The following is a 25,525-nucleotide window of genomic DNA, read 5'->3' as shown; positions in this document are numbered from 1 at the left end:
CGCAGCCCCCAGGACCTAAAGGAACCGAACTCCAGTACAGGAGCGACCCCCAGGCGACCCTCTGCCTAGCCCAGGTGGTGGCTACCTCGGGGAACCCCCCGTGCCTGCCTGCATCGTTGAAGAGACCCCCGGGTCTCCCCATTGATTCCTATCTGAAACCCGACGACTGTTTGCACTCTGCACCTGGCCGTCCCTGTGCCGCTGAGGGTGTACTTTCTGTGCCTGCTTGTGTCCCCCACGGTGCCCTACAAAACCCCCCTGGCCTGCCCTCCGAGGACGCGGGTACTTACCTGCTGGCAGACTGGGACCGGGGCACCCCTGTTTCAATTGAAGCCTATGTGTTTTGGGCACCACTTTGACCTCTGCACCTGACCGGCCCTGAGCTGCTGGTGTGGTAACTTTGGGGTTGCCTTGAACCCCGAACGGTGGGCTACCTTGGACCCAACTTTGAACCCTGTAAGTGTTTTACTTACCTGTGAACTTAAGAATTACTTACCTCCCCCAGGAACTGTTGATTTTTGCAGTGTCCACTTTTAAAATAACTTATTGCCATTTTTGTCAAAACTGTACATGCTATTGTGATTATTCAAAGTTCCTAGAATACCTGAGTGAAATACCTTTCATTTGAAGTATTACTTGTAAATCTTGAACCTGTGGTTCTTAAAATAAACTAAGAAAATATATTTTTCTATATAAAAACCTATTGGCCTGGAGTAAGTCTTTGAGTGTGTGTTCCTCATTTATTGCCTGTGTGTGTACAACAAATGCTTAACACTACCCTTTGATAAGCCTACTGCTCGACCACACTACCACAAAATAGAGCATTAGAATTATCCCTTTTTGCCACTATCTTACCTCTAAGGGGAACCCTTGGACTCTGTGCACACTATTTCTTATTTTGAAATAGTACATACAGAGCCAACTTCCTACACTGCCTGACACTGTGCTCTACAGAGGTGAGAGGACACATCTGGAGTCTGCTCTTGCTGGACAAAGTAGACCCTCCAGCCTGAAGAACCGTGAAGCCAACCTGCTGAGTTAGGAGGAGCCAGCCACGCTGCAAGGGTGTGACAGTTCTGAAGTGCCAGAGCAGATGGACATACGGCACTTTGTGGGTCTGCTAGCAGAAGGAAGACTGGGGAGAGCGATCTGTATGCCCGAGGTTTGTGGGTAGCAGTGGTAATTCAAGAACTGTCCAGGAAAAACAGGAACAGCAGTCCATGTTTGGTAAGAACTGGAACAAAGTAGCTGTCATCATGAAGTTTGGCCTAAGATGAAGCGTACAGTCAGTAACAAGTCTGAGCCTGAAGTGGAGTACATTACCAAGTTATGTATGCTCAAGGCAGAGTGCACAACCAAGAAGTTGTCCACAAGATGGTGCGTATTACATATCACCTCCCTCCAAGTCCCGGCTTTGTACCATTGTGACCTTTGACCTTGGCCTACTGTACATCCTTGGCTACCCATAAGAGGGTCCACTGTTGCCTAACTATGATGACATTGGACAGCAGTTCCTGCTGTGGACTCGCCGCCATCCCCGGATTGCGAGTTAAGACTGCAGCTGAGGCATCTCCTCCCAGAAGAGGGAGTGAAGTGAGACACGTACAGCGGGTCCCTGTTGGATGCTGGAAATCTGACTCAAGACAAGCCACTAGAACCAAACTCTGGTAAAATCTTGACCTAAGGCATGATACTTAACGAAGGACACTCAACCCCGGGGAAGACCTACTTAGACTGACAAAAGGGGTGAAGATCTAAGAGATGGGCGAGGTGAGGCACCATGAATAAGCTAATTATGTTCTCTGAAGCTCTTTTTGATAGATACTCTACTTAATTGCAAATTCCTCACCTTGCCAGTATTCCAGGTGCCAGACTGGACCTGGAAACTCAAAAAGCATTGCGTCTATTTGCAAGTAGGTGGTACCGTGAGGCTCAATGTCGACATCATCTGCTCTGCAAGTGACAAAGCTGCATATAAGCGCAACCCCTGAGCCCTGACATCAGATTATTTCATACGTTTGTCTGCACCCTCAGATGCAGAGTCCAACAGCAGAATGGGACAAACAGTGTCCACATTCCTAAACTGGGACGTTTTTAAATAGAAAAGGAGTCCATTGCACAGAATGGGGAAGAGGGAGGGTGCTGAGTAATCTGCGGTGAGATGAGAGTATCCACCCGAAAGAGCATTACAGAAGGTAAGTGACTTGTTTTCCTGTTGGATACTTCTAACTGCAGATTCCTCACTTGTGAAGAAATACCCAAGCAGCCTCTCCCAAGGTAGAATGACTTAAAAAAAAAGTTCTAAAAGGACCAAACAGGTAAACTGACCCTCCCACTTGACCAAGCTAGCAAGGAATTAGTGAACGTATGAAATAACACCCATACTGTGACTTGAATGATGTCCAGAACAGGTACTCCGCCTGCCAACACAGTGATAGCAGCCTGGGTTCTGGGAAGATAAGCACTCAGACCCTCCAGGGTCTGGTTCTTGGCCAATCAGGTAAATCAATCAATCACTGCATTTGTAAAGCGCGCTACATACCCGCAAGGGTCTCAAGGCGCTGGGGAGGGGGGGTGCTACTGGTCGAAGAGCCAGGTCTTGAGGAGTCTTCTGAAGGCCAGCAGGTCCTGGGTCTGTCGTAGGATGGTGGGGAGAGTGTTCCAGGTCTTGGCGGCGAGGTAGGAGAAGGATCTGCCGCCGCCGGTGGTTTTTCGGATGCGGGGGACTGTGGGGAGGACGAGGTTGGCTGAGGGGAGGCTTCGGGTGGGGGTGTGGAAGCTGAGTCGGTTGTTGAGGTAGGTGGGTCCGGTGTTGTGCAGTGCTTTGTGTGCTTGGATCAGGAGCTTGAAGGTGATCCTTTTGTTGACGGGGAGCCAGTGCAGGCCTCTCAGGTGGAGTGTGATGTGGCTGCGGCGGGGGACATCGAGGATGAGTCGGGCCGAGGCGTTCTGGATGCGTTGGAGTCGTCTCAGGAGCTTGTTTGTAGTTCCTGAGTAGAGGGCGTTCCCGTAGTCGAGTCTGTTGGTGATGAGGCCCTGGGTAACGGTTTTTCTCGTGTCGAGGGGGATCCATTTGAAGATCCTGCGGAGCATACGGAGGGTGTTGAAGCAGGACGCGGAGACGGCGTTGACTTGCCTGGTCATGGAGAGAGTGGAGTCGAGGATGACCCCCAGGTTGCATGCGTGGTCCGTGGGTTCCGGGGCTGTGCCTAGTGACGTGGCAGTTGATTCCCACCTTCTTCCTGAAGTTGTTGATGTGATCCCACGTGGCCTAGTGACGTGACAGCATAGCAGATCTTTATACTGGACTATTCACGCTAATATGGTACTTTTCTGCACTGCCTTAGCTTCTTTGCACCAGAAAATTATACTAATAGATGATCGTTCACCCGATGCCCTTTAGTACAATTGATGTAAAAGCTAAGTGTTCCCTTGGGTTCCAAGCAGTGAAGTCTCACTTCCTCTTTCAAGGGATGAGGTAGCACAAAGAAAGTTGGAAGAGCCATGACTTGTTCGACTTGAAAAAGGTGTCATTACCTTCGTCAGAAATGATGCTCAAGTCCTGAAGCTCACTCATACCGCATGCCAATGTTAATGCAACCAGAACAACCGTTTTAATGTGAGGTGGCGCAATGGACAATTAAACAATGGCTCAAAAGGTACAGATATAAGGAAAATGAGGACCTAATTCCAGTCCCACTGTGGCATCACAAAAGTCTCTGGAGGAAACATATGTTGTAAAACGCATCATAACGGGTGATTTAAACAAGAACAAACACAACAGGGCTACAAGGCACAACAAATTTCCATTAACTCTGCCAAAAGCCAATCCTTGCTAGGCCAATGACAAAACCAATAGCAATAGGTCCGACAGTTTAGCCAACAGTAGGGTACCGCACCAAGCCAAAAACTGAACCTATCGTCCAGCATACACAAATTTTATAGATGCCTGGAAACCAGGATCACATCAACAACTTCAGGAAGAAGGTGGGAATCAACTGCCGCCGCACATGAAGGGGCAGATTGTGCAGGCCTGGTGCAAGACCCTGTCCTGATACTGCAACAGAAGATCCTCCCAAAGAGCAGCCTGATTGGGGGGCAAGTTTCTAGGCCCAGAAGTTCTGGACACCACATCGTGCTGGCCCAATCGGGACCCACTAGGACTTAGGCACAGTCTTTCCTGATCTTTTTCAAAGCTCAAAGCAGGAAAGACAGTGCAGGGATGGCATACAGGAGACCCCTGCTCTGCTGAATGCGGAATATGTCTCAGAGAGAGAGCCTTCATGGGCACGCCCAACACTGTTGACAATGTGCATTCTCAGTGGTGGCCAAAAGACTGAGCCAAGGCTCTCCCCATTGTTGGAAGATGACTTGTGCCCCCTCTGTGTGTAACCAGGTTGGCGGTTGAGCTTGTCTACCCTGGTGTTTAAAAATCCTGCTAGGTATTTTACTAGCAGGGAAATGCCCTGACAGCTCAACCAGCTCCAGAGGTACACAGTCTCCTGCACAGAACCCAAGACCCCACCCAGCTTTGCTTGTTGCAGTACCAGACAGCTTTGGTGTTGTCCGTGAGCTTGCCTTTTAAAGTTGGCAGGAAGACCTGTAATGAAACTAGAGTCCTCTCATCTGCATCTCTCCTAGATGGCCTCCCCAACACAAAAGTAATGCATCCGTTACCACATTCAAGTCTGAGTGTGGTATGGAGAGGTTTCTGCGGCTGGCCCAGTTGCAGACGAGAAGTCACCCCCTTTAGGTCTTTGGTGTCTCCTCTGACACCAGGATTAAATTTGACAGTTTCTCTTGATGCTAGGCCCACTGACACTTCAGATCCATTAAGGAGTCCGCATATGCCATCAGGCCTGGTCAAAATACAGGATGCAGGAGTGAAGCAGGCCAAGAAGCTTCAGAGCGATCCTCACTGAGACCCATGACAGAGGGAGAAACATCTGGATCATAGCCCGAATGTCCTGGCTTCGTTGGACCGAGGAGAGCTTCAAAAGAGCACTGTATCCAGGATGGCTCAGTTGAAGGTGAGCCTCTGTGAAGGAGTCAAGTGCGATGTTGGGAGTTTTATTGAAAACCCCAACAGTGTCAAGAGATTTGCCACTGTCTGGAAATGGTCTGCGACTAGCTGTGGTGAGCCTGCCTTCAAAAGCAAGTCACTGAGTTAGGGGAAGGGTGCGACCATCACCTTTGTGAACACTCAAGGCGCACCTGTGAGGCCATAAGGGAACAGAGCAAACTGAAAATGCTTCTAGCCCTCCTTGAACCAAAGGTAGAGCCTAAGTGCCTGCACAACGAGGACGTGAAAATAGGCATTCTGCATGTCCAATGCCACCATTCAGTCTTCAGAATAACAGTTAGGCGGATATCCCCACATGGTAAAGTACAGCGAAAATGTAAAAAGTTTACTAAACTCGAAAGAAATGATTAAAATATTTGTATAAAAATATTAGTGCAAATTCATTTGATATATTTCATTTAATTTAAATGAAGAACTAAATTAAAAATATTACTGTTCTATTAACTTAATTTTGAATTTAAACGCTAATGTGACTAGAACAAATTACATTACAAGTATTTTTCTACTAAAGTTTAAATTAAAAAATACATGTCTCCCATAAGTAAAGGCATACTTTATTCAATTGGATAAAACAATCATAAAAGTACAGGTGAAAGCAATAAAAACAAATTCATTTGTAATCCTAAAATACATATATAAAAACATGAAAATCAGTTAAAAAGTTTCCGCAATTTCATGACACACAGTAGAAATGTCACCACAACCCAGCAAATGTACAACGAGAGTAGCGACTGACTATAAGCCATGGCTTCTTTATTTTACAATGCCAAAGGTTTGCATGTTTCAAAATAGGCAGCAGGAAGCGGCATCTAGGGGAGGCGTAATATTTACGATATAACAAAAAAACAATAAGTGCAATATGTACTGTGCAAAATTATTATCACCACCATAAGCAAAAATAATATTATGCATTACTAATTATTAAAAGTGACATGTAGAATTTATTAAAAGTAATAAAAGTTATTAAAATAGTTCATAAATAAACTAAAAATATGTACTACTTGTGTCAATTATTTTTTACATTTAATCATATTTATTCATATGTTTAACTACTTCAAATATTTTACTCTAATTTTAAATTATTTCATATGGAGCTTTATTTGAAGCTTCTACCTCTTTTTTCAAGGGAGGAGGTCGCACTACAGGGGTTGTTCAAGTGTGTTTAAGACTTGCGTTTTTTAGTAATAACTTATAGGTGTAGATTTGGGTCTACCCCCTTTTTCATAGAGGGAGACATGTAAGTTATACTTTTTGACTAACTTTACACTTGAATATTGTGAACAGCAAAAAGTAGTAAATTTACTCAAAAGTTTAAGAGTAAATTACACATGTAAATTTAGCCAGAAGGGTAAGCTACCTTTGTGAATAGCCCAACACTATCAACCTGAGAAACTTGTGGTTGCTTGCCATTGCTACTACTGAGAGCCAAGTGCTGACAGGGTTATACTTGGCCCTATTAGCAGAACCTTTGTGCGATGGACCCCTGGACATCAGAGTCAAATGACCCCAGCCCCGAAGGCTGGGGCCCTGTACCTCCTGATTGCCCAAGGTCCCCAAACGAGGTCTGACAATCCAACATCATCGGCAGAATGTCATTGAGTAAATCAACTTGAATCTGTAGCATTGGCCCCTTAAGGTATTCATCATGCTCTTCCTACTAAGTGTCAAAATGGTGTTCATCATGTGCATGATCCTCAAGCCTATCATGTGCCCTAAATCATTAATAATTCACATGAAAAAGTTGAAATTATGGTTGACACCTGACGTCCTGACACCTGATCATAAGTTGGCTTGGACAGTACCAAAAGAATCCTAAGGATTTGACTATCCCTCTGGCTCGGTTTGTAGAAATTTTGCAGATGGCAGAGGTGATACGTTGTGGAGAGAGGTATATTCCAGGAATGTTGTAGATGGAACTCCCTCCTCAGAAACTGTAGTAAGTGCCTGTCTTTTTGCTTTAGAATCTGTTGTCTACAGGGCAGTCATTGACAGAATTGTAGTTAGTGGGCCTGTTGTCAATGGGGTGGTTAGCAACAGGGTGGTCATTACAGGAGTTGACTGACAGAATAGGTATCAACAGATTGGAAGAGGACAGTTATTGCTTTGATGATATCAGCCTTGTCAGGCACAGTAGAGCACCAAAAGGTATCAAAGGTAATATCCTTAGCTAATGAATTTTCAACAACATTGTCAATGGAGGTGTGGAGAAGGAAGAGGTTAATGAAGACTTTTATTCTTTTTTTTGATGATGAGTTGGTGGTGGCATGGTGGACAACGATTTCACTGATAATTTTCTTTTCTTTATATCACATTCTAGTGAAGGAGAGGCAGATCTGTGCATTACATTGAAGAGCTTTACTAGGTGACTTCACATGTTGCTCATAGAATGTGGAGGCTAATTTATGCACCACATTTTTGTTTGGTGTTGATGGTTCTCTGTTGCATTTGTATGCTTTCTTCTCCTGTGCTGGAGAGGCATTTTGAACAGACTCATCCCCAAGTGAGCAGGTGTCTACAGTCTTAGTTGTTTGGAGTCACCTCATGAGCCTTCCCTCCCAATCACTGAGAGTTTAGCAGAAAATGTCCAGAAAACCTTGTATTCTTGCTTATATTCCAGATAGAAGAGGTATATGCTCATTTTTTGAGGATCATCTGTCAAGGCCCTCATTTTGCTATAAGCCTCACAGGCTTTAAAGTGGCTCTGCTTTGATAGCGGATTTTAGCTACCAGGAAGTCCAAACTTTGAACTGGTAAAGTAACATGCAAAGAAAATATGAACACATCCTTTGCTAGAAACCATTCAAAAAATCAGCATAATGTAATATCCATAGGATATATTATTATATTTAAATATGAGTGCCAGCAGGCAGCTCTGACAAACCTGCCAATATACCAGCAAAATAAGCACTACAAGAATAAACTGTCATATTTCTTTACTACCAGCGTGTGTCACACTTCTCTTTTAAACCCTGCAAGCTCATTACCTCAAGATGTTTGTGATCTGGTGGCACATTCATAAACTGTGGCAGACTTTTACTGAACCAAACAGTGATGTCTCGTTTCATGTTGATTGCGAACGGCTCAAAACCTTCCTGAAGGCCACAAATTGTGAAGTACTTCAAGCTGCTGACATCCTGCCCCAGGTTCAGGCGTCCCACCTGAGACAGGCCCATGCTGCATACTGGAATGAAGCCTAAAGAGAGAAAAAGAAGAGATTGGACCACAGATGAAAATTAAGATGAAACTACCTGCTAATACTATCCAATTCTTCCATGCACCTTGAGCTGACAATTTTTTCTCTGTTACCTCTCTCTACTTTAGTCAAAGCACACAACCTTTAGCACTAACCCTACTGTCACATTTCCTTTACTGCCCTGATCTTTTTCTGCTGACAATGTTGGCTTTCCTTATCCTTTTTGCTTCACGTTTGAGCTTTCACTTATTACAACTTCATCTTATTATGCACCTGTCTCTGCCCTTTATTTTTCCTCATAATTTCTTTTCATCACCCTTATTTTCTAAATTTACCAGATTTTCTAACAGACACTTATTATTTCTGCTTTGTATTTTTTTACTTTCAGTCATACCTTCTTCCCTCGCTCACTTACTATATGTCTTTTTATCTCTGTATTCCTTTGTTAGCACTTCAACATTGCTGGATTTGGATTTCTGCTTTGTTTTAGGTGAGGTCTGGAGAGTAAAGGTGTGATAAAGAGTTTGATTTTCAATCAAAATCATCCAGTTTCTGTAGGTAATGCGCCATATGAAGATATGGAGAAGAATCACCCATTTAGTGTTTCATCCAGAAATTTGAGGATTTTCATTTATTACTGAACCTTAAATAAGGCAGCAGGTTTTGAATTGCTATATTTGACACCAAGAAATTGCTTCTACCTTTCTCAATTACATTCCTGGTTTGCTGCTTCATAAAGTAAGAATCCACCTTGGAATTCTCTTGTGGTTCTAAGCCATACGCATTTAGGTTTATGGAACTGATACCTGCAGGATATTATAGACTCATTTAGCTGTAGTGTCTGTCGGCGGGCTAGTACTACACACCATTCAAGTGGTAAAGCAGATAGTGGATGCTGTATTTTTGTTCATCTTCCTTATTTGGGTAATCTGGTCATTTGAGGTGAGTTTGTTCTTTCACCTCTGTTCCTGTACCACACTTCAAGGTAGAGGGAGATTGGCGCTTTAACATTAGTGGTCAGTGCTAATGTAGACATGAAAGTACTAGGGGTGGGTGGAGATTGGATTTAGACTAAATCTGGAAGAGTAGAATGTGTGCAAGCTAAGGAGTGTTAGCTGTCTGGAAGCCCATAAGGATGAGCTTGGTCCAGGACATAGTCCTGGAGGTGGAATCAGGACTGGTTTGCTCGCCATATGAAACCACATGCACCTTCACTGTTCAGCATTTGAATATGATTTGTTCCTCCTTAAAGGTCTTTGTTCGTTAATCCTCTCAAACCATGGGACTCTCCTGCTATTTTTGTCTCCCTCTCACTATGGCTTCATCCTCCTCAATTGCACATAAATGCAAAAACATACATGTCCCACTCAATTCTTCACCACTCAAAAAAACAGGTCCTAGTGAGCAGGGACTACTTCTACAGGGCACAGACCTGGAGACATTCTTCACTTCCCACTTAGGGCCACCCTTTTACTCCATTGCCCTTCACTCTTCACTCCGCCTCCTCCTTGCTTCCATAAATAGGCATGAAGAGGACATTGTACATTCATCTCATGGGCACTCTGTCCATGGACTGTATCTTATCCTTCAGTTTACTGCTCCATCCAACAATGCCACTTGAAGGGTCCTTTCTGAGTGTAGCACTTCTGACAGGACACTGCTGAACAGAGGGTTGTCTTCAGAAGTACTCCCAGCCCACAGTTGGGTCCATAGCCCATTCAGGCAATACTCTGCCTTAGCCTTCCTTACAGCACTCCTTCATCACCACTCTGTATTCAGCCCCCCAGGTCCTGCCCTGGATCACTTATATTCTTTTTATATTGCTCCTTGTCAATTTAAAGCACCCTGAATTGATTGATTGCACCCAGTGCAATCAATGTCCACTCCTTTTGCAGGCCTACTGGCCCCTTGGATACTCGTTCACCTCAAGTGGGTCCCATCCCTCCTTTAGCCCTCAGTACCTGACAGTTAATGCCTCTTTTCCATACTCTGTTTACTGAGCCTATGAGGGTACCATCACTTTCTACAAGATTAAAGCTCAGGTTAACCTCTGCCAATGCAGGCCTAGAGATCCTTAAAACTCTCAGACACTAATAAGGGATGCTACAGTGAGTATACAGTATTACTGATACTGGCCAGTAAGGAATGTACTAACATGTAAGATCACTAAGGTGACACAATACAGAGATACCAGTATAAAACATTTCTAATGTGGTGTACATACAAACCAATCACAATGTGAATTATTTACTTAGATATTCATGGTATTTTTAGAGTGTGAGTCTAGCCACAAGGGCACTGCACCATTTTACAGTCACCCAGCTATAAATGAAAGAAAATTAGGTCTTGAATACATCTGCTATGGGGGTACACAAAACAGAAGTAAGAAACTGAGGCTCAGCAACAATTGGTATAATATCTCTGACAATAGGAATATTAAATTCAGATGTCACAGAAGTACATTAGAAAAGATACAGTGAAAAAGGGGAAGATGCTCGAAAAATGAAATCTAAAAGACGTATTCCAGGAGGTAAATCTTCAAGACCTTTCTGTCTTTTTTAATAAAGTTTGATATTTCTTAAATAATTGCTATGGGTCTAATAATACAGGTATTTTAGTAAGCAATGTTACTGATGTTAGGTGTAGGAAGTTGGCTCTATATATACTATCTCAAAGTGAGAGACAGTGTGCACAGAGTCCAAGGGTTCCCCTTAGAGGTTGATAGTGGCAAAATTAGATAATACCAATTCTCTAATTTGTGGTAGTGCGGTCGAGCAGTAGGCTTATCAGAGGGTAGTGTTAAACATTTGTTGTACACACGCAGGCAATAAATGATGAACACACACTCAAAGACTTAACTCCAGGACAATAGTTTTTATATAGAAACAAATTATTTCTTAACCTATTTTTAGAACTACAAGATTCAAGATTTGAGGTAAGTACATAAAATGCAAGGTATTCACACAGGTAAGTATAGACCTTTGATTCAAAGCAGTAGTACACACAGTTTTAGTTAAAATGGCAATAAGCTATTTTAAAAGTGGACACTGCAAAAATCAACAGTTCCTGGGGGAGGTAAGTTTGGTTAGGTTTCTCAGGTAAGTAAAGCACTTACACAGTCAGTCTCCTGGGCATAGGCAGCTCACAGTTGGGGGTTCAAGGCAACCCTAAATCCACAGCAACACAGGGCCAGTCAGGTGCAGAGGTCAGAGGAGGGCCCAAAACACATAGGCACCTATGGAGAACAGGGGTGCTCTGGTTCCAGTCTGCCAGCAGGTAAGTACCTGCGTCCTCGGGGAGCAGACCAGAGATGTTTTGTAGAGCCCTGGGGGGGACACAAACAGGCACACAAAACACACCCTCAGCTGCACAGGGGCGGCCGGGTGCAGTGTGCAAAGTAGGCGTTTGGTTTGCTATTGAAAGCAATGGAGGGACCCGGGGGTCACTTAGGTGATGCAGGCAGGACACAGGGGGCTTCTCGGGCCAGCCACCGACTGGGCTAGGTAGAGGGCCGCCTGCTGGTCACTCCTGCACTGGAAGGTGGTTCCTCTCGGTCCTGGGGGCTCGGTCCTTAGGGCTGCGGGTGCAGTGCTTGATCCAGGCATCAGGTTCCTTGTTACCAGGCAGTCGCGGTCAGGGGGAGCCTCTGGATCCTCTCTGCAGGCCTCGCTGTGGCAGTGCAGGAGGGGTCGACTCAGGGTACTCACGTCATCGTAGTCACCTGGGATTCCTCTCTGCTGTGTTTGTTCTCTGGAGCTCGAGCCGGGGGCGTCGGGTGCAGAGTGAGAAGTCTCACGCGTCCGGCGGGAAGAGAGAGTTCGTTGGAAGTTTCTTTAAAGTTGCAAAGTTGTTTGTGCCTCCTCCCTGAGGGGAGGGCAGCACATCCCTATTCCTATTGGGGGAATCCTCCAATCTCAAGATGGAGGATTTCTAAAGGTAGGAGTCCCCTCAGCTCAGGGCACCTTAGGGGCTGCCCTGACTGGTGGGTAGATCATCCTTGTTTTCCTCATTATATCCTCCAGCCTTGCCGCCAAAAGTGGGGGCAGTGGCCGGAGGGGCGGGCATCTCTACTAGCTGGGATGCCCTGGAGTGCTATAACAAAAGGCATGACCCTTTGAGGCTCACTGCCGGGTGTTATAGTTCCTGCAGTAGGAGGTGAGAAGCACCTCCATCCAGTACAGGCTTGGTTCCTGGCTACAGAGTGACAAAGGGACTCACCCCATGTGGCCAGAAACTCGTCTGATTGTGGCAGGCTGGCAGAAACTGTTCAGCCTAGCATTAGGAGTCAGACTGGTATTCAGGGGCATCTCTTAGATGCCCTATGGGTGTAGTTTACAATAAATCCCAAACTGGCATCAGTGTGCATTTATTGTGCTGAGAAGTTTGATACCAGACTTCCCAGATTTCAGTGTAGCCATTATGGAACTGTGGAGTTCATATTTGACAAACTCCCAGACCATATACTCTTTATGGCTACCCTGCACTTAAAATGTGTAAGGTTTTGCTTAGACACTGTAGGGGCATAGTGCTCATGCACTTATGCCCACACCTGTGGTATAGTTCACCCTGCCCTAGGGCTGTAAGGTCTGATAGAGGGGTGACTTACCTATGCCACAGGCAATGAGAGGTGGGCTTAGCACTCTGAGGGGAGTGCCATGTCGTCTTAGTCATTTTCTCCCCACCAGCACACACATGCATGTGCAGGGTGGCATAAGACATGCTGCAGCCCTTAGAGACCTTTCCTGGCAAAAGGGCCCTTGGTACCAGGGGTACCATTTACAATGGATGTATCTGTGTGCCAGGGCTGTGCCAATTGTGGGAACAAAGGTACAGTTTAGGGAAATAACACTGGTGCTGGGGCCTGGTTAGCAGGGTCCCAGCACACTTTCAATCATAACTGGCATCAACAAAAGGCAAAAAGTCAGGAGGTAACCATGCCAAGGGAGGCATTTCCTTACATTAGGAAATTGTGTGTCCCAGACTATGTCATCACTAATGTAGGCTAATGCAGACATCAGAAAGAGAAAGGAGATTCACTGGTATCACCAACAGCAATCATCTACTTCTCTGCTAACCTTAAGCATCAATCCAGTACCTTGTCTGTAACTAAAAAGAAATCAGAAGCCATGTATGCATAAACAGTACATTACACACACATCTAGCAAAGACATTTAGTCAGAGCACACACTGCAATTCACACTGTGTCAAAAGGGATCCTCTTGGTATGATGTTCCCAAGCAAAGGTCCAAAGCTTCACAGTGGCACCTTGCACAAAGGGATTGGCACACAGGGGTTGCTGACTTATTGTAGCAAAGACAGGAGCCCTAAGCTTCATGGTGGCATGCACCTGGCATATGGATGTCACTGACTTTCAACAGCAAGGGTGATGGCCTTAAAGTTCATAGCCCCCCCAACCTTGCATATGGGGGTTGTTGACTTTTTCCAGTAAGAGCAACAGCCCTAACCTTCACAGTGACCCCAACCTGACATAAGGGGTTGCCAAATTCTACAGCAAGTGCAATGGCTCTAAACTTCACAGTGGGTCCCACCTGGTATATGGGGATCTCAAACTTTCCACAAGAGGTGGGAACAGCACACACTCTCGAAATGGCCCAACTGGTCAGGACATTTTAAACTTCACTCACAGGGATCCACTCAACAGGATTCCCACTGGGCCTCGCTCCATCCAGGCAGTCTCCTCCTCTCACAGGATCAGCAGGTCTTGGCAGGTGGCAAAAGGCTGGAGTTCCAGGCTCAGGGCAAGTAGTCTTGAATTCCTGGGTGATGTCCCTCACTTAGTGTGGAGACTAGCAGACCCTGGTCCCCAGACCTGGGTGCAGCAGCTCGATGTCTTGATGATCTTTCCACACTGATGAACAATTCGTGGGACCCTTAATCCCTCTCTTATAGTCCATATTCAGACATAGATGTGATTTAGTGTCTGGTACTTTGAAATTCCTATGTGGTTGCTGACTACTTTGAAGTGCTCTCTTCTCTGTCCTGTCCTTTGTCAAAGGGATAGTCTGCCACCACGGGAGCATCTGAATTGGGGGTAGCACTTGGTGCGCCATTTACCAGTCTAACAAGATAGCATTACCAAGGGACAGTCCTAGGTCATGGCATACATACATGATCCCTGCTTACCCATGAGATACAACAGTACCCGACGTCCAAATAGCCATGCAGCTGGGGTAGTCAGGGTAGAGGTATGTGTCCGCCACCATGCAGGGGACTTTTCGTCCCAGCACACCCCTTCCCTGTCTTGGCTGTACACATTTCAACATAATCCAGTGCAATACTGAATGGCAATCCCAGACTATTGAAAGGATATTCCCTTTAACCCCTATAATGTTCTGTATTGGGAACCCCAAAACTAAGAGACAACAGTTAGCATGCTAAAGACTGGAAAACACAGGTACTGTAGCACAGAGTTGTGTATGACAAAAGATCTGACTACAGCCAACTGGGGGGCATGGGGGACTTGTGAGGGAGACAGATAAACAAGTTACTTAACTTTGGTAACACCTTTTCTGATACAGACTCTATCTAATTGTAGATTCCTCATATTGTGGATTTCCTCAGGTGCTAGACTGGATCTGGAAACTTTAAAGCATTTCCTTTGTGCGTTGATAGGTGGCATTATGCTACTTCACATCAGATCCGTCCACACTCGATATGAGGCCTAGGACTCTATACGTATGCCACCTACGCACTGATTACAGTTTCTACCTGATTTCCATCCACACAGCCACTGAAATCAGAAGGTGCAGTGTGCAGATGTCTTACACTGGTGAAACCGGTCCTGGTTTGCTAGTGTTCCAGTTCAGGGAGGACCTGACCTGGCACTTCAGGTGGGACTTTTCCCATTGGAGCAGGGTCCCAATTGAGCTGGCATGGTGGGTGAAAAATAGTGAATTGGGATGCTGCCCGAGCAGTTTCCAGTGGCTGGAATTAATTTAAGCATTCCATCTATCACCTTGTTTTTGATGCCATAAGTGTGACATGTATACTTGGACTTCGGTCTCATGTTCACTATGTCACTGGAACCAAGCTATAGCTGGCTGAGGAGCCCTAAATAAGGCAAAACCAGTCCTGGTTTGCCTGTGTTCTGGTTCAGGGAAAATCTGGTCTGGAAGTTCGGGCAAGACCATTCCTATTGGAGCACGGTCAAGTCTGATTTGCATATGGTTCCAAACTGCTATGGCACAGTGGGAGAAAAATGATAGATTAGGATTCATCCTGAGCGATTACCAGCAACATAGGTTAATTTAAGCATTCCATCCATTACCTTATTTTTGAAGCCAGATGTTTTAGATTGGCATCTTATTAATGGACTGTATGAGTCCGTTCAACAGAATGTAGAGGAAGGAGGGTTAGTGAGAAATTTGCAGTTAGACAGTGTCTCTACCAGAAAAGGCATTACTGAGGGTAAATAACCTGTTCTTCTGATAGAGACTTCTAACTGCAGATTCCTCACTTGTGAGTATATACCAAAGCAGTACACCACGTCTAGTGGTGGGTCTGTAGGACAGATTGGGTAAAGTGTCTGTCCTTCTGAACCTGGCTATCCTCGAAGCAGCCTGGCACATGTCTATGATTGACACACCAAATGCCACAACAGTGGTAGCAGCCTTTTTCTCTGGTGGAATTCGCAAGTAAGCCTTATGGGTGGGTGCTTTTTGGCTAGCACGTAGCAGATAATAACGAATAAAACAATGCATCTGGAGATGGTCCTCTTTTGCACCACTTTGCCTTTCTTACCACCCGAGAAACCAATGAAAAGTTGGTCATCCTGTTGGTGATCTCTGAAGCGATCAACATAGAAGTTGTGGTCCCTCTTCCGATCAACATAGAAGGTGTGCACCCTCTTTCAGTCAAGGTGATGTAGCCATTCTTCCTCCATGGACTGATGTGGAAGTGCACAGAAGGCCGATAAAGTGTTGGATTCCCCTATGTGGGGAAGAGTGTGACTACTTTGGCCAGAAATGCTGCTTTCATCCAGTGGAACAGTTTGTCTACGAAGAATGATGTATACAGTGGTACCACAGACAAAGCCTGGAGTTCGCTCACTTGCCTGGCCAAAATTATGGCAATGAAGAATGCTGTTTTAATAGTAAGAAGGAATAAAGGACAACTGTGCATGGGTTCAAAGGGAGCACATGTAAGTGGGTGAGGACCATCTTAAGGTCCTGCTGTGGTATCACAAACAGAGTTGTGGGTACATGGACCAGTCCATTCAAAAAACGCATCACAACCAGTGACATGAAGAGAGATGGCTAATCAGGTAAACGTAAGAAAGTCAAAAGGGCTGAGTGATAACATTTAACTGTTGTGCTAGTGACAAACAAAACAGAAGAATATCCAACAACTGTGCATTCAACCGCTGAATGTTTTGGGAAGAACACCAGACAACAAACTTCTTCTAGCATACTGCATAAACAGATTTGGTTGATGGACACCTCTCTGCTAGGATGACACAAACCACTCTTGGGGAAGACTGAGTACTCTGGACAAGAGACGTAAGAGTGGAAAGGAGTGCAGGAGTCCCAACCGCCAGTGCTGACGGAAGGCATCTCTAAGGGGAACTGCCTTGGGAACTCAAATGCGCAAAACATTTGACACTACACATTCTTGGCTGTAGCAAACGGATTGAACCAAGGTTCTCCCCATTGATGGACGATGCACTGTGCCACCTCTAAGTGTAATTGCCATATGTGATCTGCTAAGGAGCACTGACTGAGTTTGTCTGGTCTGGGTTTTAAAGGTGCCAGGTGCTGATCCACCAGGGAGATGCCCTGAGTGTTCAGCCACTTCCAGAGGTGCAAGGCCTCCAAACACAGGGCCCACGACCCTACTCCACCCTGTTTATTGCAGCACCAGATGGTGGTCATGTTATCCATGAGAACCTGTACCCATTCCCCCTTGATAGTCAGAAGGATGCCTTTAGTGCTAAGTGATTCACTCACAACTCCAGCAGGTTGAAATGGAGGCAAGCTTCCACCGGAGACCAGAGCTCTCTGATGTCCACCTCTCTTAGATGACCTCCACAACCTAGTAAAAATGCATCTGCCGCAACCCTTAGTTCTGACTGGGTAGGGAGAGGGGTTGCCACCAGTCCAACTGCAGTTGAGCAGCCACCACTGCAGGTCTTTCAAAGTCTCCTTTGACATCTGGACGGAGTCGGATAATTTGCCTTGGCGTTGATCCCATTGAGACTTTTGATCCTACAGTAGAGGCCACATGTGCCACCTGGTGTGGTCCACAAGCAGAATGCAGGAGGCCAAGAGGTTAGGAAACCTCTCACTGAAACTGAGATCAAACGTTAAAACATAGGGATCATAGACTACTGGGTGATGCCCATACTACCAAGCTGTCCGGGGTGGGGTGGTGTGGCAGAAAGGCAGGGCCCCCAGGCTGACCTGTGCCATCTTGCCACTTGTTTGTTTATGGTGGGCAATATCGTATTCTGACCAGGTGTCCATCAGCACATCAATGAGAGGTTCATTAAAGGGCAGAAGAGGGACTTGGGTGGTAGTGGCAGGGTTAGGGATCTCAGTAAGGACATTAGTTTTGAACTCTTGCATGGGCAGTATCAGGTTCAAGACCACCACCACCCTCCAGATCACTGTGGCAAAGCAGGCAGAGTCTTTAGTAGCCATTGCCTGCTTACAGGAGGATAGGCCAATATCAGGAGAGTAGTCCAACCCATCTGAACCCTCTATGGCTGCAAAAATATTTCAATCATTATCAAAGCCACCTTCGTCTTCCTTAGAGTGGTGCTATGTGTCCCGGCTGGGAATGGTCATAATGGCGTAGTCCAGTAGTCAGGGGATGAGGTTCCAAATCTGATAATACCATTGGATTTGGGTCCAATGTTGGTGACAATGGACGCTGCACCTGGACTGGAGCTAGCAGCACCAGGCTCAGAGAAGGGACGGATCTGGGGTCGAAGTCAAGTGACACAGGTACGGGATAGATCTGCCGATGGGCAGCAACCTCGAATCTGTGGGAAGTGGAAGCGCTCCAGAGGGATTGGGTCGAGCACCAGAATAATGTGTCCATGTCATCATTATACTATTTAAAATGTGTGGAGTCGCTGTCCTCAGCGGAGGTATAGGGAAAGTCAGCTCCTCGTGCAAGAAGTGGCTACGAGGCAGGAAGGTGGTTGAGGCATTGCGCAAATCTGATCAGTGTGAGTGATGGGACAAAGGGAGGGCCCAATGTGTCAACTTTTTGTGTTTTTGTGAATGTACGGGACTAACTTGAACTCTGTGACTTTGACTTAGAGCAGTCACAAGAACGGCCTCAAGAAGGGAAGTGCGTCTACACCCTTGACGTTTCTTCTACCGGAGTTCGGTGACAGCAAGTTTGACTGTGTGGTGGCGAATGGCCTTACAGTATATTTGCACGCAGTAGGAGTACAACACGTATTCATGTGAGGACCCAAGACAGCAGAGGCAGACACAGTGGGTGTCTCTCAATTACATCTGTTGGGCACAGTCACCACACAGGTTAAAACCTTTTGTTTTGGAGCCCATCTATGCTCACTGAATTTTTACAAAAAATAGGTTTTTGTGAGGGAAGAAAATTCTGTCTGAAGACAGCTGCTAGCTCAGAATCCATGTCAGAATACACAGAAAGAAAGGAGCTGGAGTCAGGCAGGGGAGGTAGCGTACATATACAGGCCCAGATGTCACATCCTCAGGCAACAGATACAATGCTGAGCCGCACAACACCACCTGTTGATGCACAAAGGATTGCTTTAAAGTTTCCAGGTCCAGCCTGCCGCCTGGGGAAATTCACAAGGTTAGGAGCTTTTCACTGTGGCATGGTGCCCACTTGAGGCAGGGTAAAATTAATAACTACTGAAACATCTTCTTGGTGGTCCTGATAGAAAGAGGTAAGAGTGTAGAGAAAAATCATCCCATTCCCTGCAAAACGTGATGTTGCACAAACAGCTCTTATTCCGCAGCAACCATCATACCGAAATAAAGAAAAACCTCCATGTATCCCATCGTCCCTGGAAGAACATACAATCCTCCATGCAACACATCAGACAAGGAGAAACTTACCATCCCCAATCTCAATATCTTTGAAGGCTACATCGGATCCGGAGTCGCTGATCAGCATCTCTCCATTTAAGGTAAACATGATATTCATTTCAGTCAGGTCAATCATACAGCCTACCACGTCACCTGGCTGCCAGCTCCGACCAAAAGGCTCACTGCCGATGTGCCAGCGCTGACCCTGAAGGACATAAACATATATTATGTTAAGGTATGAAATCCTTAAGAAGTGACTGTAGTGCAAATATTTCATGTCTGTGACTTGTCAGCCATTCACAACCTGAATCAAACACTTCCAGGAAAACAGCATAGTCCTGAACAACAAAAAATCTCAAGTTCCAAAGATATTTTAATACACCTATATGTGTTTTCTATCGGGCCTAACCATAGTTTTAACTCTCTTAACAAACCTTTGTTTTCCAAAAAATATCATACATACATACATAGGGCCTCTTAATCACCAATCTTTCGCCACTGGCCTGTTCAAATGTCACTTACATTATGCTTCCTCCTACCACAGCACAAAGTAGACATCAACAGACCACCCCCATTCCTACAACTGGATAAATTCTCCTTGAATGACTGCGATTTTCCCTTAGATATGTATACATACTCCCATAAAATAGTTCCCCAAGATTAGCACTGTTAGACACTTGTCCATCTGTATAGTAGGATGTCATCAACTATTTCCATAACACAAGACATTTATTGTAAGTCGCAATGTTGCCTCCTCAATATAAATCAACATTTGGTATATATATTTATTTATCCCACAAAAAATGAGTACAGCAACACCGCCTCAGGTTTGTGATTGACATTTTAAGCACTTGTATTTGACTTGAGAGGAATCTGTAGTAAGGGCATGTAGAACTGCAGCTTCATGAACAAATTTAAATGGTTTACATTTCTCAAGAGGAACCTCTAGACCATGGGTACTCGCAAAGATTTTCCCGGGGGCCAACATTTTGGTCTGTGATGTGACCAAGGGCCGCATTGAAGCGAGGAACGGTAGTCGTGGTTGGGGGGGTGTTGGAAGTAAGGTTGGTTTATGGGAGTAAAGCATAAACATCTAGTGGCTGAAGTGCACAAAGTCAAAACAGAAAACCAGGTATTAATCTCGGCTTCCCCACTTTACGAAACTGTGTGATCTTATGCAATTTTTCCTTCCACTTTTCCTCCATTCTCACATATAAAAGGACTAGAAACACAGGATTTCAGGATGAGTGGTGTATGAAATTTTAGCTTGTGTCTGATTTAATAAACAATATTGTTGTTCGTGTATAACACAAAACCAGGCCACTTAAAGGGCCACATAACCACTGACTTGCCTCTTAGCTCACTATTGGCATTGTTTCCAGGGTGGGGAAAGAATGAATGTTTCTAGATTCAAGTTTCAAAAAAATCACTTTTAAAAATAAAAAAATAAAAAAACTTCTCAATTTTCCATGTACTGGTATAATCTGATTTACCAAGGTGAAACTGTTCTGCAAGTTAATAAAATACACTTTTTCAATTCTGAAGAGACTTATATTTTTACACTTTTGATGCAAGATGTCTTTAAAAAAATTAAAGTGTTCCTAAAGTTAAGGGGTGCAGGACACCCTAGTTATATCCTTTTTTTAACTGCAATTAACCTGTAAATAAACGCCTATTTGGTTAACATTTTTTTAAAGTTAGTGCTCAGTCTGATAAAAAGCAGTTCAGTGCTGCTTTTGACCAGGAGGCCACATGCAACAACCTGAGGGGCCGCATGCGGCCCCTGGGCCGTACTTTGAGTACCACGGCTCTAGACGAACTGTAGCTTCATGAAAAAATGTCAATGGTTTTACATCTGGCTCGAGAGGGATCCTTTTAGGATTTTGATCAGGAACAGGGCCCGAACCACTGGATGGAATTGTACCAAATTTGAAAGAAAGGTAGCTACTATTTGTTATTGTTATTGATGTCAACCCATTCAGTAGTGTTTTAGTAATTAAAGAAAAAAACAAGTTTGTATATTGGGACCTAAAGGCTCAGCGAACCCTCCCGATCTTGTGCTCAGATCTGAGCGACCTGCCAACACTTCAGCAAAGAAATGTTGGCAGCAATGTTGGGACTCAGCTTCAGTCCCCCCCAAAAAAAAGATGAAAAAAAGAAAAGGGGCCAGGATAGGGACACGCTGACCCCTTAGCTCTGGTGCTGGGGTCCCACAGGGAGCCCCCAGAGCAAACAAAAATGTTTTAACATTTTTGGCAGCAGCCGTGGTGGATCAGCCGAAAAAAAAAAAAAATCACGTGCAGGTTCCCGGGCTTGTTTAACTGCAGCCCCGGGTGGGTCAGGTCCTGGGGGCATTCAAATTCTGAATGTGTTGGGGGGTAGAGCGGGCACCTGGCCCTCCCACAGTCCCTGGGCCACCAGCTCCCTGGGGATTTAAACAAATTGAATGCAGGGGCGCATGGCTCCCTCACAGCCCCAAGGACCCCCACCTCCCCAGGGCAAATTTTAAAAAAGATAGGGGGTCCTTTGTGGACCCCCAACTCCTAGGGACCACCACCTCCCCGGGCTATATACATTGGAGGGGGTCACGCAACCACCTTCGAGGAGCCACTGATGGCCCTTGCAACCACTTCCTGCCAGCACCAGCTCCTGCTAAGTCCAAGGGTGCCCACCCCTGGAACACAACTGTTTGCTCTGACTTGGAAGTCAGAACAAACACTCCGCTCACAGTGAGGTAGAGCTGTCAAACAGCTCTCCCTCACTGTGAGCGGAAGTTTCCTCTGTTTCCCTGCCCGTGGAGATGCAGGCAGGGAAAGAGAGGAAACATTGCTCTCACAGAGAGGGACTGACAGTAATGCCGGCTCCCACAGGAGGTGGGGAGCCGGCTGAGACTGCTGGGGCCTTCAGGCTCCCCCGTAGGTCCCAAACACCAGGGCAACCAGGTCACATGGCTGGGCCCCAGGGGATGGGTTCCCCATGGCTGAGATCAGCACTGAGGAGATGGGCCATGCGGCCCACCTCTCCATATAAAATTAAATAATTAGGCTAGACCAAGGGGATGGGGTCACCAAGGGCCAAAGTTGGCCTGAGAAGGGGGGCCATGCAGCCCCCCTCCCCGAAAAACAATTATTTAGGCCATGCCTTGGGGAATGCGGTCCCCGGGACTGAGATCGACCTGGGGAGAGGGGCTGCGCAGACCCCCTCCCCAATAAAACAATTAACTATTTAGACTGGACCCTGGGAGGTAGTGGACCCGGGGCTGAGATTAGCCTAGGGAGGGGCGCCACATGGCCCACCTCCCCAAATAAAATTAAATATTTAGGCCTGGCCCTGGGGAATGGTTTCCCCAGGGCAGAGATTGGCCAGGGGAGGGGGCAACGCATCCCCACTCCCCCCCAAAAAATTATTAGGCCGCACCCCAGGGAGTAGGGTCCCCATGGCCGAGATCGGCCTGTGGAGGAGGTTGGCCACAGGGTCTGACTGCAGGCCAGGACTTGCGGCCAATCCCTGCTGTGTTTGGTCAAAGGCCGTGCACAGCACGGGGTTGGCTGGTTAGAGGAGTTCGCTGCAAGGCCTGGCTGCAGGCCCTGTGGCCAACCACCACTGGACACAGCCTTTGGTCGTGCACAGTGGTGGTTGGAATAACATTTTGGAGTGGAAATTACTTTATGCTAAAAAAAACATCGAATTTCACTGGAAAAAAACAAAGGTTAGTGGGACGTTGTAGTGAAGAAATGGAACTTAAAAAACCATCGAAATGAAATTTCAAAAAACAAAGGTTACAGGGATATTGTAGTGAGGCTCACATTTTAAACATAGAACACCACAGAAATTCACCTGCTATAGTTACAGTTATTTCAAATAACTATAACTTGCGCCCTAAGGTAACTATAACTCGCACCCTCGCCATGCACTGCTAATTACCCCACAACTTACAGCACTCATGTCATCTTTGATAACATCAGTGATAATGTCAGTGTAACATTTCCAGTGAAATTATTGATCAGATAACTTATACATGGCGGGGTGCGAGTTATAGTTACTCTAGGGTGAAAGTTATAGTTACTAGGTATAGTCAGTTCTAGAAAGACCAAGGGGAGCCTTCAGGCTTCCCTCCCTGGGCTGCGATCAGCCCCGGGGACCCCATCCTTCAGGCTTAGCTGTGCAATTTGGAAAGCCCCCCCCCCCCAATGGAGCCAGTAATGGCCCTGGGGATTGCCACACCCAGGGCCAGCTCCCTTTGTCTGGAGGTGCCCACCCTCAGGACGTAGCAGTTAGCTCTCGCTTGGCAGGAGCTTTGACAGCTCCCACCAAACAAGAACAAACAGTAAGTCTGCTCTCAGCGGGAGGAAGCAAGAAAAATGCTCCTGCGCGCTGGAAGCAGACTTTTCATCGGTTACCCTGGAAACTGTGAAGCGGAAGGGAAAAAGATGAATAAATTGCTCCGACCTGCAGGAAGCAGTATTTTAAGCTCTTGCACGAGGTGGGGAATAAGCTGGGGCTATGGGCGCATTGAGGCTCCCCTGTGGCCTCCAACTAACAGCAAGTGGGTACCGTGGGTGGGCACCAGGGCACCCAACATGTAGTGGCCAGGCTCCGGGGGATGGGGCCCCAAGGGCCTATATTGACCCAGGGAGGGAGGCTACGTGTCACCCTCCCCATTCAGTGTGTTGCTATGACCCAGGGGATGGGGTCCCTGCGGCCAATATTGGCCCAGGGGTGGGGTCTACATGCCCCTCTTCTTCCTAATAGTAGGGCTGGGCCCTGCGAAATCAGGTCCCCAGGGACCAAAATCAGCCTAGGGAGGAAGGCAGTGTGCCCCTCCCCATTTTATATATCTGAAGTGGGTGCCTGGGTGGGCTCCAGGGCACCCAACATTTACTTGGCAGACCCTGGGGGACTAGGTCCCCAGGGGCCAATATTGGCCGGTGCTGAGTGCTCCCCTCCCCTTTACATTCTGGCCAGGCCCCAGAGAATGGGGTCCCTGTGGCCAATAATTTAATTGATGGACCCCAGGGGATGAGGGCCCCCGGGCAAGATACGCCCCAGGGAGGGCGCCATGTCCCCCTCTCCCCTAAAAAAGGTGGCAGGCAACGGGGGATAAGGTCTCTGGGGTCGAAATCAGCCTAGGGAGCGGGGGTTGTGTTTCCCCCCACCTGGATTGACTGCCTTTGGGGGGGTTGGTGACAGGGCCTGACTACAGGCCAGGACCAGGATCAATCTCCTGCTGCACACAACCAAAGGCCATATGTGGCATGGGGTTGACTGGATACAGGGGGTTGGCAGCAGGCGCTGTGGCCAGCCCCAGCTGCGTACGACCATGCATGGCAGAGGCTGGATTAATGTATGGTAATTAAATATTATGTTGCATTTACAAAAACATTCAGTAAAAAAACCAAAGGTTACAGGGACATTATACTTAGAAAATAGAATTAAAAAATGTAGAAATGGATTAAAAAAGCAAAGGTTACAGGGGCGTTAGAGTTAGGTTCACATTTTACATACACAAAACCATAGAAATACAGCAGTTATAATTACAGTTATTTCAAGTAACTATAACTCGTGCCCTAAGGTAACTATAACTTGCACCCTCGCCATGCACTGCTAATTACCCCACATATTTCAAAACTCATAAAATCTTCTATGACATCATTGATAATATCTCAGCAACATTTGCTGTAAAATTATTGCTGAGAAAACTGTGCATTGCAGGGGTGCCAGTTATAGTTACCTTAGGGTTTTGGTTTAAGCTGCAACCGAAATGTAACGCATGTCTGCAACTCACACTAGTTGTGTTCAGTCTCTACCTTGCTTAAATGAAGTACTGTTTGCACGTAAAACTTTACTGGTAGTTGAACCATATAACTTTTACCATTGTGAATCAGACTTGTCTCCAGTGTTACACTATTTTCCTTTCGGGCATGTACACATGTACATATAGTCAATCTATTCTATATATGTTTGTTGGTCCTTCACTACCTACTTTGTTTTCTAAATGATCTCGTTTTTTATAGAAGAATTAGAGTTGCAGTAGCTTGGAAGATGTCATCAGTAATGTCATAAATTATATTATCTGAGATGTCATCAATGATGTCATTTAACATGTCATGGATGATGTAATATATGTGGTCAGTCATAAGCAGTGCATGGTGTAGGCAAGCTTATAGTTAGCTTAGTAAACACTGTTGAATTTCAGAGGTTTTTCAA

General features: G+C 46.0%; 1 protein-coding gene across 8 annotated transcripts in view; it reads right to left on the bottom strand.

Moving 5' to 3' along the window:
• The window catches only part of RYR1 (ryanodine receptor 1), a 1,068,376-nt gene that overhangs the window by 783,028 nt on the left and 259,823 nt on the right, over nucleotides 1–25,525 (bottom strand). For all 8 annotated transcript variants that reach the window (XM_069206982.1, XM_069206985.1, XM_069206986.1 and 5 more), the window contains exons 27-28: nucleotides 19,349–19,523; nucleotides 8,068–8,276 (exon numbers count right to left, since the gene is read on the bottom strand). In XM_069206982.1, the coding sequence (XP_069063083.1) occupies nucleotides 8,068–8,276; nucleotides 19,349–19,523 (384 nt within the window). The remainder of the gene's footprint in view (nucleotides 1–8,067; nucleotides 8,277–19,348; nucleotides 19,524–25,525) is intronic.

The sequence above is a fragment of the Pleurodeles waltl genome, chromosome 9, assembly GCF_031143425.1.
Source record: "Pleurodeles waltl isolate 20211129_DDA chromosome 9, aPleWal1.hap1.20221129, whole genome shotgun sequence".
Classification (NCBI taxonomy): domain Eukaryota; kingdom Metazoa; phylum Chordata; class Amphibia; order Caudata; family Salamandridae; genus Pleurodeles; species Pleurodeles waltl.
The sequence above is the reverse complement of the archived record's forward strand: the minus strand, read 5'-3'. Positions and strand labels throughout refer to the sequence as shown.